General features: G+C 45.5%; 1 protein-coding gene across 3 annotated transcripts in view; it reads left to right on the forward strand.

The window, feature by feature from the left end:
- The window catches only part of MTM1 (myotubularin 1), a 98,381-nt gene that overhangs the window by 42,485 nt on the left and 39,766 nt on the right, over nt 1-16,130 (forward strand). For all 3 annotated transcript variants that reach the window (XM_082681708.1, XM_082681709.1, XM_082681710.1), the window contains 2 exons: nt 838-948; nt 5,098-5,199. In XM_082681708.1, the coding sequence (XP_082537834.1) occupies nt 838-948; nt 5,098-5,199 (213 nt within the window). The remainder of the gene's footprint in view (nt 1-837; nt 949-5,097; nt 5,200-16,130) is intronic.

Below are 16,130 nucleotides of genomic sequence, written 5' to 3' on the forward strand. Positions count from 1 at the left end.
CATTGGCCTTTTGTGGTACCCGGCACAGATGATGTATTCCGAACACAGCAGCTGCTGTTATCTTGGTGGGACGATCTCGGTACGACTTTACTGACGTTATTCCGTCCTTCGTGCCAACAGCCCTCTGGACCCCTTGAGTCCAGCGTTGGGTAAGGAGCTATGGAGAAGCATTGTATGCCCTCAGGCCCTTCCTTTGGGAAGAGCACCCATGCCTAAGATAGGCACCGCTTCCCGATGTTTGGCTTCCAGTGGGGGAATACGGATGTGGAAGTTCACGACAATGAGACTTGAAGCAGGTGGTGTAACACCAGTCCGAACCGAGTGCTGCAGAACTGCAGAGGAGGGAGTGGTCAACTCTGATCTAATGGGAAGCGGGGCGTCGTTGGAGAATGTTGGTAGTTGGGAAAGTCAGATCATCCTAGGCAAAGGGAACACCGTGCACAGAGCCCCTAGGCCTGAGTGTAGACAAAATGTTTGGAGAATGGTGAAGGCATCTACTTAGTTGGAGCGGAGAACGTTGTGGGACAGCAGCCCACAGAGACAGGTTGGGAGCCACGTCCCGGGGCCCTCGAGTTGTGTACCTAGGAGTTCAGGCTTTATTCTGCAGGCAGTGCAGAATGGCACACATTTGGGGATGGATTTTGGTTGCATAACTGACTATTTTCACGCTTGCTTTTTCATGTGTGATCACTATCATGCTTTTATTCATAAAAGGTGGTAAAAGGGCCAAGGTAAAAATGCCCTGAAAGCACATGGGTTTTTTTTTTTTTAAATATGTTTTTGATGTTTTAATTGTACTGACAGAAATACTGACTTGTGTCTTTTTGTCCATTACAGGATTCTGCTCTAATACTTGATGTTCCTCTGGGTGTGATCTCAAGAATTGAAAAAATGGGAGGCGCCACAAGTAGAGGAGAGAATTCCTATGGGCTAGATATTACTTGTAAAGTAAGAGATTCAGTACTTTCTTACGGGAAAATAGGCACGTTAGCGTTGAATGACAAGTAAAAAGTGAATGTGGGTTTAAAAGAAAAATCAAAGACCCTTGTTTATCTGAGGCCCTGGTGTGGTTCTCCCTTCATGATCAAGCGCTCCAGAGCCTCCTGGGGAAAGAGTTCCTATGAAAGGGACCTGCTGTCGTCCTTAAGTGTGAGAACCCGAGCCAGTCAATTGGTTTGCTTGACTGACTAGGAAGAAAACTTCATAAATCACGTTTCACACTTTTTTGTTTTTGCACAAGTCTGCTCCTGGTGTTCCTTCGTATGATGTGTTTCCAGCCAGACACCTTCACATCGTAACAGGAAGGAGAAATACAGGAGGTTTTTCCCTCTGTGAAGAGTCTGTGTTCTTACCTCTCACAGCCCCTCCCACTTTTGCTTAGATGGTGGCCTCCTGTTATGTTTCGGCATGGGGAACAGCAGAGATGTAGCGATAATAACGTTCAGTCAGTTATAATAGTAACTGTTTATTGAACATCTCTGTCGGTCCAAAGAGGTACTAGGGGCTTTGCATTAAATCCTCAGGGCAGTCCTCTGAGATGGACAGTGGTGTCCCCATTGTATAGATGGGGAGCCTGAGGCTAAGAAGAGTTCGGTAACTTAGCTAAGATTACCCAACAGATGGCAAAGTTGGAATCCAAATCCGGTGAGATAATCATTTTGCAAACGACGGAATAAACCTTCTTGCAAGAAAACTTCCTTCTCAGGTATTCTGTATCGGAAGACTACAGTGCCCAGTCCTAGAAAGAGCTAGAAGGGGTTTGGAGGTCATCTGTCCCAGTGGTTCCCGCAGCTAAATATGCATGAAGGGAACCTGGGAAGCCCTCTTTGGGTTGACAAAGGTAAAGCTCTGGGTTCTACCCCAAATCCCCAGATCATCTCTGAAGGCTGGGTCCCAGAGGCTGGGGCTGTTTCATGTATCTGACCCTCAATCTAGTGCAGGGGTCAGCAGACTTTTCCTGTCAAGGGCCAGAAAGCAAATATTTTAGGCTTTGTGGGCCAGCAGGATCTCTGTCATATGTTCTTCTTTGCGTTTTGTTTTTTCTCAACCCTTTTAAAATATAAAGCAATTTTGGCTTGAAGACCACGCCAACACTGATCTGGGCTGAAACTTGCTGACCCCTGGCCAATCCAAGTCCTTCATTCTGTGGATGGGAAATGAGGCATTTGCTCAACGGGCTTCCTTGCCTATGGGTCCCCGAGGAGCTGATGCAGGAGTCAGAATCCCAGCCCAAGTCTCCTTTTCCTGGTCTTGTGCACTGTGATTTCTTAAAGCCAATCTCCTGTACTTTTGTTTGGATTATGAAGATAATACCTTTTTGTCTCCAGTTTGTACAAGGTCAAGACTAGTACACTCTATTAGAAAGCAAAGGATTTTGTCACGATGAAACTTGAACTGAAATTCTCCCTCACTCCCCACCTTGGCTTGTTTTTGTTGTTTTTGGTTGAATCCAAGCTCCCTTAATGCCTTACCTATAATCCCAGCTACTGTCTACCCTTTTGGGCCTAGAAATGTGGGGATTTACTTTTAAGGAAGGTTTTTGCATTTTGCATAAAAAAATCCATGGGAGGAGAGTGTTATATTACAGTACTCCAGGGAAAATGAGGTTTTGATGATTTCAAAGTGACTTTCATTCTAAGCAAGTTGAAAAAAAATCCTATTTGTTGCCTTATCAATGGGAAAAACTTGTATTTAAATGTTAACCCCCCCAAATTAATAAGACAAAGCACACTCTTACCCTTTGACTGTTTACTCTAAGAACAAAGGTCTTGGGAACAACTCGGCAGGCATAATTCTCAAATGTTAAGAATGTATGTTTCTTGGAATTAGTGTCAAGCCCAAAGACAATGGCCTAGACCAGTGTTGTAGCACAACCTTTTAACTCAGTTATCTCCCTGGAAACACGGATGTTGAGCGTTGAATTCCGTTTTCTCAGGAACAGACCTGAAGGTGACAGAAAGAGAATCTGCTGCAGTGGGGCAGAGACTTGCCTCCTGTCTCCCGTAGGTCCCCTTTCACCTGCAGGCAGTAACCACAGTACAACCGTGCCGCTTCACCGAAACAAGAACGTAGAACCCCTACAAATTTGGCTCCACCCGGTCCGTACGTGGGGATTTCTGCTTGCCAGTGGCAACTTGCACGTGATGGATAGAAGTCGCAGTGGTTGTCATCTAGCAACCGAGGAGAAGGTAGCTCCGAATATGTGAATTCTTACCTGCCAGGCCCCATGCCATCCCCTGCCGACAACTCAGAGCTTAAAAAAAAAAAGCAGAGCCGAACCATCCCACCAGGGCTGTTGCAACAGGGGTGTGTTCCCTCGTTTGTCATCACGAGGCTTGGCTCAGCGCCGAGCGCCCCAGTTGCTCTTTCCCAGGTGTCCTTCCCTGATGGGTCAGGCTCTAGGAGACCAGGTGCAACTTACCCCTCAGTATATGCTCGTATTTCTGTTACAGATTTGGTGATCTGCCACCTGTGAGCCATGTGCCTTTTCCACTTCATTTTTCTTGTTGGCAAGACAGGGTAGTGATTCTTCCTGTCCTTTAATTCCATCTGAATCAGATGGCCACACGAAGTCGCTTGAATCACTTGTACTTCGGCACATCGAAAGTCGTGGTTTGAATCACTGATGGACCAGAATAAATATTTATCTAGAAATGGTCTAGTTTCTGGTTGAGTGGTTAAGAGCATGATGTTACAGAGTTATCATCGGAACCAAGGCTGGTCAGAAGAAAATCCTTCATACGTCTGTGAGCCTTGGGGATACTCAGCTAGCCGGTGCTATACTTGGGGTTCGTTGCAAACCCCTTGAAAGCACGTCATCTGATTGAAATGATTATTTTTCCATCTACTTGCCCAGTGCTTTGCATCATGAGACAACAACTGGCATCCCAGCGTTCTTGGGATATGTCGTGAATCAGTTTTTGGATGTTATTGAGTTACGTGCTTTTAAAATAGAAAGCATGGGATCCTGGAGCTGGCGAGGCCCCGTAGATGCCATCTGTATACAGGGAGATCGGTTTGGGGTCGTTGATGAGCGGTCTGAGAGCCCGTTGCCGTACACTCCCTTCACTCCCCTTTGCATTTTGGGATGTGTGTGGCACGGCCTTTGCTGCTCCTACACGTTGAAGACTTAGGAAGCTTCAAGCACGCTGTTGACATAACAAATGAAAAAGCACTTGGAAAACTATGAAGATGGTGACATCCGAGAGGGCAGGGGCTGGATCTGTCTCACTCCTGAGGTGTTGAAAGTGCAATGCAGAAGGTAACAGCCATCACTCAGCCACAGCACCATGAGTGATTTAGGAGACAACCTCAAAACCCGCCAGCTTCGAAAAGAAGTTCGAATGTTATATCTTTTGCTGTGTAATACAAGTTGATATTTAAGGGAGCTTATTTTATTTGCATTTGGTTTAAAAGAAGGTTTTCCTGCTTATTAGATATGTGTTGGAAACTATCCTTAAAATCTGGTTTTGAGCATTAATTCTTAGTTCCTAGAATCATAGTCACTCCTACTATGGGGCACCTTAATGTGCTCTTTATAGAAGTCTGTGAAAGTAAAATTGTTTAGTAAAAAATGTATTACATTACTTGTATTAGAGCTTAAAATGCCGGTCATTTCCTAATTTTTAAAAGGGAGACTTTAAAGTTAAAAGCATGAGGGGAGAGGGAGAGAGCTTCTGTATTTTAATGACATGTTTGACAATTTTGAAATGATATTTTGTGGCAGATACACATTTGAAAAGTCCTAAGAATAAAATACTGTTTTATAATTAAAATACCTCGGAAAACCAGAGTAGACAGGCACAGACATGATGCGCAAGGCAAGGTTTGATTTTTCTTTTTATCCAGTGAACTTTAGCTCTGTCTACTCTTTAACACGAGTTGTCTTGTCTTTACAATCATGACTCTGATGGAAATATTTTCAGGTGTTCTTAAACCGGATGTTTCAAAATATTGTACAAAACAAAGTAATTTTCTTAGTAGTCTAGACTTATTGCCCATTCAGGTAAGTGGATCTTCTACCTGAATAGAAGGTTTCTGCTAACAAATGTGACTCGATTTGCAGACTGAACTGGCGCATTTCTCCTCTGCCCCCAGGACATGAGAAACCTGAGGTTCGCGCTGAAACAGGAGGGCCACAGCAGAAGAGATATGTTTGAGATCCTCACGAGATATGCCTTCCCCCTGGCCCACAGTCTGGTAAATTCCAGGGTTCTCCGCGGTGGCATCAGAGGGTTTCTGGGTGTCCGCTCCTTCCTCTGTGCTGCGCTCCCCAGTGTGCTGTGTGTACGAGGCTGTTCATTACAGAAGGTTGACCCGTTCCCTGAGGGAGCGGGCCTCTGCTCTGCCAGTCTTTGTGGGGTGGCTCCTGCCAGCCCCGAGCCTGCCCTCCACCTGGGCCAGCCCTCTTCCAAAGGCAGCAGGTGGCGAGGTGACCACGAGCATGTCAGTGTAGCACTGTGACGTCACATCCCAGAGCTCGTCGCCCCCTACTTGGGACCCAAGAGTGAGCCTAAGTGCCATTTAAGCCAATGTGCTTCTCAAATGCAGATTCGTGGCTTAGGTGCTGCAGGCCATCACTGGACAGGGGAGGTTTCTTTATTTATTTTTAAGGAACGGCACTTTAAATGTCATTTGATAGCGTTTACTATATATTTGGCAGGACACACTTACTATGCATTTAATTACTTACAACCTATGACTTAGTCCGTCGCAAGTTTTGGGCTGTGTATACCGAGAGTTGTTCCTTCCTATTTAGTAGACTGAGTAGTCTCACTTTGTTCTACCACGGGACCGAAATAAAGCTTTCCACGTGTCTTGCTCTTCAAACCATCTTCCTTCATATTCTGCCTTGATCTTGCCTTCTTTTTTTCTGTCCTCTTACCCCCTCCTTCTCCTCTGCTTGACTTTGTTGTTTTTCTTTTTGAAATGTAGATTTCAAAAGATTTATTGATTTTATTTTTGGTAGTGTTCTTAGCATTTTCCCCAAATGGTTGTTTTAAAATTTTATTGAAGTATAGTTGGTTCATAGTGCTGTGTTAATTTCTGCTGTACAACGAAGTGACTCAACTATGCATATATATATATATATATATATATATATTCTTTTTCGTATTCTTTTCCATTATGGTTTATCACAGGATTCTCTGCTTGACTTTAAACAAATGTGGAAGCAGACGTCTGCTAAGGGGAGAGCAGGGGAATAATTCTTTAAAGATGATCCTTTAAATAAATAAATAAATAAATAAAGGTATGCCTTTATTTTAAGTATGGAGTAAATATGCCTCCAGCTAGACTGAAGGTGATGAAAGAGATCATTAAATAGAAGAGCTGCTTTGTAATGGAGCTCTTCTTCCTATGCCCGTCTTTTATCTATCTATCTATTTATCTATATTCATTTATTTATTTGGGGGCAATGAAGGCTTAGATTTTTTTTCTAGCAAGACAAGGCTTCTCTCTTCCCAAATTTCATCAGCAGTTGTTTCCGTCAAAGGAAATTCATGGTTGATGGAAAGGACAATTATACAAAGACTGTGGTGGTCTAGAAGGATCTGGAGTACTCGTCATGAGTCATGTGTTGATTGTAGATTCAAATGTGATGCTTCCAGGAAATGCACTGATATCATAGAGTTGAATACATTCTTAGCCTTTCCTCAGTTTTTGATTAAATATGTGATTTAAAAGATATTTCAATATTAAAAATTTTAAACTATTAGGATAAAAAGAGTTTAATGGGAACACATCCTCGGAATTCCTATGAAAGTGAGAATGTACATCTAATCCACGAAAATTCAATGAGGGAATGGGTTATGTCTTGGGTTTTGCATATCTGGCTTTAAGTGATCAGAGATTTAAAGATGGTTCACATAGCAGGGTTTGTTTATTTATTTATTTGTTTGTTTATTTATTTATTTATTTATTTATTATTTTTGGCTGCATTGGGTCTTCGTTGCTGCTCACGGGCTTTCTCTAGTGGCAAGCGGGGGCTACTCTTCGTGGCAGTGCACGGGCTTCTCATTGTGGTGGCTACTCTTGTTGTGGAGCACGGGCTCTAGGCGTGTAGGCTTCAGTAGTTGTGGCATGTGGGCTTCAGTAGTTGTGGCTCGCGGGCTCTAGAGCACAGGCTCAGTAGTTGTGGCACACGGGCTTAGGTACTCCGCGGCATGTGGGATCCTCCCGGACCAGGGCTCGAACCCGTGCCCCCTGCATTGGCAGGCAGATTCTTAACCACTGCGCCACCAGCGAAGCCCCACGTAGCAGGTTTCTTCAAACCTCCTGCGAGCTGAGGCCCCAGTCCGTCTCCTACACAATGTTGCTCCATCAGTCATCCCCTTTCTCTGGTATCTTCTATCTCCTTGAGAGTTTACTCCCCTAAAAAGAGGTCAAGTGTCGGACCAGCTTTCCTCTAAACTACTGTCCCATCTCTCACTTGAACCCAAACTTCTGGAAAGAATATTCTAGGCTGTCCACATCTCCAGTTCACTCATTCCTCCAGCCCATTCTAGTATCCAGTTTTATCACAAGTACCTTCTTGGAACTCAGACCTCTTACTGGCCAAATTTAGTGACTCACTTCAATCTTCATTCTGTTTTATCTCCCCTCAGTGTTCAATAATTTTGACCACCCTCTTGCAAGTCTTGGTTTCTGTGTTTCTGTACCATCTTGACTGTTCCTTCCCAGTCTCCACTGCCTCTGTCTTTTCCTTAAAGGTAGACATCTTGATGGTGGTTCCCTGTCAGCCCTCTTGTCATGTTACTCACTTTGCCTTGATGATTTCATTTAATCCATAGCTTAAGCTGTCATTGCTGTATGGGCGATTTCTAAATCCAGCTCTGACATTGGCCTTGAGTGAATCTTCATGAGCCTCTCAAACAGCTTCCTCTGGAAGCCTGTGAGAATCATAGGCTCAGCATCTCCCTGACCTCTTTGCAGTCAGCAGGCCTGCTCTTCAGCCGACATCTCCCTCAATGTGGATGATCCTCAGTTGCTCAGATTCGAGAACTTGAAGTCAATTCCCCACCCCAATCAGGCATAACATTTATTTATTTTATTGAAATAGTTGATTTACAATGTTATATTAGTTTCAGGTGTACAACATAGTGATTCAGTATTTTTACAGATTATACTCTATTTAAAGTTATTATTCTGAAATATTGGTTATATTCCCTGTGCTGTACATTACAACCTTGTGTCTTATGTACGAAGTCAACTTTCTCATTCCCCTGCCTTACTTCTCCTATAGCCGCATCAGTTCCAAATCCCGTAGGTTTTGCTTATTAGTAACTCTCAAATATTTCTTCCCATTTCTCCCTGTGCTTCCCAACTCACTTCCCTTCATTCAGTTTCCTTCCCTTCCAGCTTATCCTACACAATGCTGTTGTCTTTTTTTTTTTTTTTTTAGGTATGATCATGTCACTCTATATCCCACTCTCCACACACAAAAAATTCTCAGTGACTTCCCATGGAGTCTCAGTGACTCCAACCACACAGGACCACCCTGTGCTTCTCTGGTATACATAGAACTTTCTCAACTCAGGGAAACTTTGGTTTTCCTGTGCCCTTTACCTGTGGTCCCCTCATCTCTTTAGAGCCTATCCTCCGCCATCTTGCTCAGTCCTAGGTCCTTTCCCATGCCATGTGTGTTCCCTGGTGGGAGTTCCTCTTACCTCTCAACCTGTCAGACTTTGCAGGTCCTTCTACTAGAGCACTTATCTCCCTCAGTCTGCCTTATGTCATAATTATGTAGGAATTACCCATCCCCCTCCTATACTGTAAGCTTATCAAGGCGGGGATCAGGCTTTATCTCTCTAACCTCAGCATAATGACTGCTGCATGGCAGTTGTATAATGACGGCTTTTTTATTGAACACAGGTTTAGTGGAAAGTGAAGGAAAAGTCCATTCCATGGAAACAGATGGGCTGGGTTTCTGGATATTGTGGAGCTAGTGCCAGAGCATAGGATTCTGGGTGGCTGTCATTGGAGTGGTCCACAGAGGGGTTGATTTCTCAAGTCTATGGTGCTTTGCCTTATTTTTCGTGTCTGTGCTAGGAATCCCTACTTTTTTCTTTAGGAAGTCAGTAAAGTGAAAAACTGGAGAGAAAAATGGGAACTGAATTGCTTATATAAATTTTTGGAAAATTACATTCTCGAAGTTCTAACCAGTAAAAGTCATCTTAAAAAAAAAAAAAACTAGTCACCAAAACAATACAAGATACAGATAAAAACAGATCAGCTATTGACGTGGCCCTTGGAATATTAGCCCCTGCTAGTCCATTCAGTGTGTGCAGCTATTTCATCAGTTAGCTTCATTTCAGAGTAGTGTGTTGTTGGGTGGTGTTGGGGAGCCATGAAGGCAGTTGAAAAGTCGTAGTAGGATGAGTGATACCTGCTCCCATTTGGGGATGTGACAGAAGTGATATGACAGATGTGTATGGTTCCGATATAGGGCGGTTGATATTCAGTGCTGTAAGAGAAAGGCCGAGGAAGCCTTCTGGGGATTCCCAGGGGGAAGGGCACAGGTCCAGCCTAGATTGGAAAAGCTTGCGTGGAATCGATAGTCATTTGTGTTGGGCCTTGGCAGGATGGTCATCGTTGCCAGTGGGCAAGGATTCCTGGTGGAGGAGGTGGCATTTCAGGCAGAGACAAGACCCTGACCCTCAGCATAAGGGAGGGAAAGCTGGAAGTGATGAGAGCTTACGAGGGTCGCCAGGGATGTTTGGCTGGAGTGTGGCGGGGAGGAGGAAAGCTGGGCGCATCTGGTGGACGGCCCTGCCGGAGTCAGGCGCTTGTACCCTGGGAAGTAGCAGAGACTTACTGAAGGTTTCGAAGTAAGTGATGGGACTGAATACAACGTCACGAAGAACAGATAGGAGAGGAGAGCTCAGGAAGCTGGGAGGGGAGTCAGAGGGAGGGCCAGGCGAGACGGTGGTGATGCGGCCGGAAACCACACGCTTGGGCAGTAATTTGATCCTGGAGAACAGGGAGAAGGCTGAATCATCCTTCCTTCTGAGGTCTGCGGCCCGAGTGGTGACAGAGCAGGGAAGTGAGAAAAGGATTTCGTTTGGGGAAGCAGGTGGAAGAGGGGGCGAGGAGGGAGGAATGGGGAGCTCTGTTTCGTTTGCGGGGCAGTTGGCATCTTCTGACAGAACTTACAGCAGCAATTGCGGGCCTGTCCCTCAGAAGAGAGTCCAGAGGTGTAGATCTAGAATCGTGGTTCTCAATCTGTTCGGAGTCGTGGATTCCTTTGGTGATACGGCGTAAATTAGGGTGTCTCATCCCCTGAAAGATGCGCTATGTACAAAACTTGACAAAAGATTTTAGGGGACTCGCAGCCCCTTGGAAGCTCACCTGTTGGTCCCAGGTGAGGAACCCTGGTGTGTAACAGAGGAGCCAGCAAGGTGAATGAGGATGGTTAGAGAGGTGACGGGAGAGCCTGCAGGGTGGGGTCTGCTGAGGCCGAAGGCAGACAGAGGTCTGAGAAGGTAGTGATGGGTGTGTGAGGCTGCGGGGACAAAGACGAGGCTCAGGAAGAGTCCTTTACATTCGATGACTACGAGTTCCTTGGGGCCTGGACGCGCTAGCTGTGGACTGCTTGAAGCTGGGACCTTCTTTCCTCATGTTGTTCCCCAGCGCCAAGTTCAGTGCCTGGCATACACTTATCGAACTTTTTTGAATCACAGAGGATGGTCTGGGTAGAGGGGACCAGAGCCAGTTGGTAGAGGTTTAAAGAGAGAGGGTGGTGTTTCAAAACAAAAATGGTGGTAGCGGCCAGGTTGAGGGAAGATGTGTTTCCCTGAGAATCCGAAAAAGGTGAATGAAGATTTGTGGGCAAGAGAGAGAAGGGTTCCTTTCCTGAGCGGGATCCTGGCGAAGGCAGAGGGGGATGGGATTAAGGCCAGTTTGTAGGGCAGTTTGGGAAAGGAGAAGGGACAATTATTCCTCTGAGACAGGAGGGGAAGAAAAGTTTCCAAACTGCCACTTTGGGGAATGCGAGAGTGTGCCAGAAAGGGACTTCCTGGAAGCGTAATCTAAGCCTGATTGCATTCAACAATACAGAGGGCCCCTGCCTGAAAAAGATCACGTTGTTAATATTATTGAAACTGTTAGAGCAGCTGCAGATTATCTCAGTGATTGTTATTGGCATTGGAAGCCAGAAGTAAACTTGCTGTTGCCTCCTGAAATGGTGTCTGGAGGCCAAGAGAGCTGGGTTCTAAATCCAGCCATGGGGTGAGCGGTGTGTGAGTGAGCTTTTTTCTTTCACACCAGCCCCAGCTCTCTTGCCTCCTTCCCCATTAGTATTTTCACCACTCAGTGTGTTCAGTTGGAGACTTAAAACTTTGAATTGAACTTGAATTAAACTTAGCCACACAACAGTGGACCCCAAACCATTACCTTGATTGTTTCTATATTATGTCAATCCATTAAGACTTGAAAATTATTTAGATTACATTTTGTATTTCCACCAAAGCAGTTATTTTCTTGTTTTATTTTTGCTTTGCTTTTCAAACAGTAGAAATTGTATGCCATTTTCTCAACTGCATTGTAACTCAATACCAATTCTAAGTAAATGCTACATTTTTATGATAAGAAATGTGGCAATGCCTCTGATATGATGGTAATTTTTTTTTAAAAGCAGGAACAAAAAGTGTGTACATATGAACAGAACCTGATAGCACTACAGAAAAATAGTTTAATTGTTGGAGTGGTATGTTCAATGCCAAAGCTCCTCTTTCATTGATTTCCTTTACTGTTTGCTCAGTTTTTACTCAGATGGGATAGTCAGAGATAATTCAAATTTTAGATGGGAGGTTTTTTTTTAAACTCTGAATCCCACTGTATTATTGAGTCATGAAATCAGTTGACTAGGTTGTAACCAGCATTTTTTAATGAAATAGAAAACATTAAGAGCATAACACATAATATAGATAAGTATGGTTTCATGAAAGATTTCTTTCGGTTATCTGCGTGTGTGTGTGTGTGTGTGTGTGTGTGTGTGTGTGTCTGGGTCATGGTGTGATGAACAGTCTTTTAGATAATGGTAGAATATGGAGAATAGAATGCATTTTAAGTTAATTTAGGCACCAATACAGTCACTTAAATCTATCTTTACAGCTATAGGCCTGCGTGGATTTTCTTGACTTGTTTAAGTGAAGGGCTTGAGTGTATGACTGAACTCATGGCCTGTAGACACACGTAAGGGAAACGTAGTGCTTGAAGAGATGGAGCCGGAGACCTGGCTGCCAGGCTCCCGGCGGCCCCGACCCTGCTCGGCGACTTTGAAAATCATGTAATGTTTCTGTGCTTCAGCGTTCTCATGTGTAATGGGGATAACAACACTCTCTGCTTCACAGGGGTTTTGTGAGGATTAAACGGAAAGCGCTCACAAAAGTGCGTGGCACGCAGTAAGTGCCCAATAAATGTCAGCGCTTCTGTTCTTAGTGCCCCATTTTTCCCAGCAGGTGCAGAGAGTAAGGATGATTACCACAACCCAGTCTTCCCAAGAATGTGAGTAAAGTAATTGTGATCATATATGGGACACTTTGAGCCCTTTAAAAGAAAGATGCTCTACAGATACTAGGTCAGTATCCTTATTAACAAACCATTGCCTGTACGTTGCTAAAGGATTAGTCGAAAGTCTTCAGTTTCAGAGCATTAAACCCAGAAAGCATCTTAAGTAGAAATGGGAAATATGGGCCGCGATGCTATGCAATACACAGAATTCTTCAGAAATTGTTTTCTTTTCTTTCCACCGGTGACTCTGCGCGGGGTAATGTAGCTCTCTCGGGACGCAGCTCTTCAGCGTTGCAGTGCTTCCTACTTTTTGTTATTCTGTGAGCTAATCGGCAGTCATAGAGTTTCTAAGTTTTCTGGTATTTGTTTGTTTTGATAAATTTGAGCATCTTATGGGCGGCGGAGATGGGCACAGGAGAGAAGACCCGCTGGCTCTAATCTCGAGAGAAGCCACGGGCTCGCAAGGCCTTTCTGTGGCGACCAGCGAGCAGGGCCCTTCCCTTTTTCCTGGGCTTCACTGAACCCCGTCACGCCCTGCCGTGTGGCATAAGCAGTGCCGTTTCCCCTTGTGCCCTCTCTGGCTCTACTCCCATGGCGCTTGCCTACAAAAATAATTCCGTAAAGGTTACTACGCTGGGCTATGGGGCTGTGCATCTTTTTTGACCATTTAAATGAGGCGTATAAATGACCCTACGAAGAGAAAATGAAGAGCACAGGGTACTTTTTCCTGTGCCTTCGTTTTTCAGTTCAGAAGGCGGGGACGTTTTTATAAATTGCTTTGAGATTGTAAACCAGGCTGAAATGGAGCAGGCTCTTACCTTCTAGGCTGATTACAGAATTAATAGCTAAAAGCAAAAAGCTCATTTTCAGCTGGGAATTGAACGAGAAGCCACACTTCTCTGCCTGGATGCGGCCTGAGACTGAAGTGTGGCTTTGTTCTCCGTTTCCTTTTTTTTTCTTGAATAAACAGTAAACTTGGCTAATTGAGGGTCTAATCATGCTTTTAAATCTCCTCCCTTCGTGCCTCCTCCAAGACTTGGCCCCCGGTTCTCTTTGTGTGGCTCTCTCTCCGCTGCCCTCTCCCCCCGGCCTCGGGATGTGTCCGACCGTCCTCCCCGCACCCATCTCCAGGGACCGTGGTCCCGGCTGGACCCCCCCAACGCTGCCCTCCGTGCCCACGAGCACAGCGCTCATGGCCCGCCTGCACGTCCTACCTTATTGCCCCACTGCCCACCCTGCTACTTGGGAGGACTTGGCCTCTTCCACTGCACCACCATTCAAAGGTTTTTTAAAAATATTGAGTAGCTGCAAGATAATGTTTATAAAATGTCCATCAAATGTCCAGAGTCAGGATCTTCGGGGCATCCCTTTGTCTCGGGGCTGCTATGTCTTCTACTTCCTTTACCCCCTCTCTCTTCAGCCGGGCCTGGCCTGCTGCCGTCTTATCTGCTGGCTCGTGGGGCCTACTTTCTTGGGCTATTTTGTGATGATTTTGCCTGTGGACTCATTCCTCGGACCTTTGTCTATGTATGGGAAGACTCCGAGGCTGGGATTGAAGGCAGTTTTACGTTTTCTTCTGCCAGGCGTCTGGGGGGCACTCCCAACCTGGGCCAGCCACAGATTAACTTGTCTGCTTGATGTTTTTCGGACCATCCAAGCTTTATGAGTTTTGGCTGCCCTGTGCTACAGGCTCCGTTACTCAGCACGGATCGTCTAGACAGGTAAGATCCCTCGGAGTCTCAGGTGCTTGTTTCCTGTTCGTCCTCACCCTGAGGGCGCAGTGTTATTGAAGGAAGTTTCCAGTTTCACATCCATCTTGGCATCTTGGGGCAGGCCCGGGGTGTTACATCCTCTGTCCTAGAGCCCAGGAGGCCACGAAAACCGGTCCTGCCCTGGGGGGAAGCCGGCGTGTCCCTCTTGCTCTCTGCATTCTGTTCGCAGTTTGGCTTGGGCTTCTGAGTATTTCTTCTTCCCTAGCTGACTCATAAATGCATTTTTTAAAAGGGTTTCTTTTTTCTCCAGCAGTTTTAGATGTTGTCAGCAGAAGTCTCAATTAGAGCAACTAGACCATCATACTGCTGGACACCTACCTGCCCTGTTGCTTCTGAGGTCTTGATCTCCTTGTCTTCCTTTTCTTTTCTAGTTCCTCGGCTTCCTTCCGTCATCTAAATATGGGTTTTCTAGAGAAGTCCATCCTTGCCCTCGTCCTTGCTCCGTGCCATCCGCTCAGCTGTATCTCTCTCTCTCACTTTGACCAGCATTGCCTTCTTAGCTTCATGTTTCCCGTTAGCTGCTCCATAACTTCAACTGATGCCTAAACCTTTGTTTAAAATGAATCGCTCATCTTTCCCTCAAGCCCCCTTTGAGCTCCCAGTTTCTCTAGTGCTGTCACTTCTTTCTCCACCTCTTCCTCCTCCTCCAAAATCAAGGTCATTGTGAGATTTTCCTTTTCCATAACATTTACTGAATCCAGGGGATTCTGCCTCCCCAGCCCAACTTAGTTCAGGTTTCCATCTCTTCTTTTCTAAACTGTGGGGATGGTGCTTTTGCTGGTTTTCCTATTTCTGTTCTGTTTCCGATCCAACCCACTTCTACACGTGCCTCCTGTCAGGTCGCTGTCCCTGGGATGCAGCTCAGCTTCTCTCATCCCTTCGCCTCCGAAACTTCAGCCATTCCTCCCTCCCTGTCAGTGTAAACGCAAACCTCTGTCTCCTCCACTGTGGGGCTGCATCTCTCCATGGTCTCCTGGTTTTCTACCTGTCTGTGCTCTGGCTGCCAGACCGAGGTGTTTGCTGATGGCCACGTGTTTTCTGAGTTTGGCTCTCATTGGTGACTTTTTTGCCATCGTCGTCATTACCCTGTCCAAAGTTGTCTTACCCTTCCAGGGGAGCTACATGCCATCACCACTCCTCCAGGCCCATCTGTCCAGAAGTAACCCCGGCATCCCCTGGCGCCCTGGCGCTTTATCTGTGCCTCTCATGGCACTTGCGCTCTCCTCTTTACGTGATCAGTAGTCGCGCTCTCCTCGTCTCTCTCCTTCGGAGCATTTCTAACTCCTTAAAGGCAGTGGTGGTGTCTTATCTTTTTCTCTACTTAATACCTTGTTCGTAAGTGGGCCCTCCGTAAATGTTTGTTAAGTGAATCTACTAATGGCAGTAGAGTGAATGAATAGGAGCTAGCAGCAACCAAGTGACCAATAAGAATATTCTGCTGTTTAGAAGCTAGGGCATTTATGCAGCAAGCATTTACTGGGTTGGCCAAAAAGTTCATCCGTTTTTTTTCCGAAAAGCCTTTCCATCTTACAGAAAAAGCTGGATGAACTTTTTGGCCAACCCAATACTTTAAACTTTTCAAAAATGGCTAACGTATGCCCATGATTGAAAAGTCAGGAAGGATAAAAGGACTAAATGTTTGTGTCCCCCCAAAAATCATGTGCTGAAGCTCTAACCCTCAGTGTGATGGTATTTGGAGGTGGGGCCTTTGGGAGGTGATTAGCTTTAGATGCGGTCATGAGGGTGGGGCCCCACGATGGGATTAGTGCCCTTAAAAGAAGAGGAAGGCACCAGAACTCGCACTCTCCACCACGTGAGGTACAGCACAAAGGCCATCTAGGAAGCGGA

Source organism: Grampus griseus (genome assembly GCF_964374135.1).
Source record: "Grampus griseus genome assembly, chromosome: X".
In the NCBI taxonomy this organism is placed as follows: Eukaryota; Metazoa; Chordata; class Mammalia; order Artiodactyla; family Delphinidae; genus Grampus; species Grampus griseus.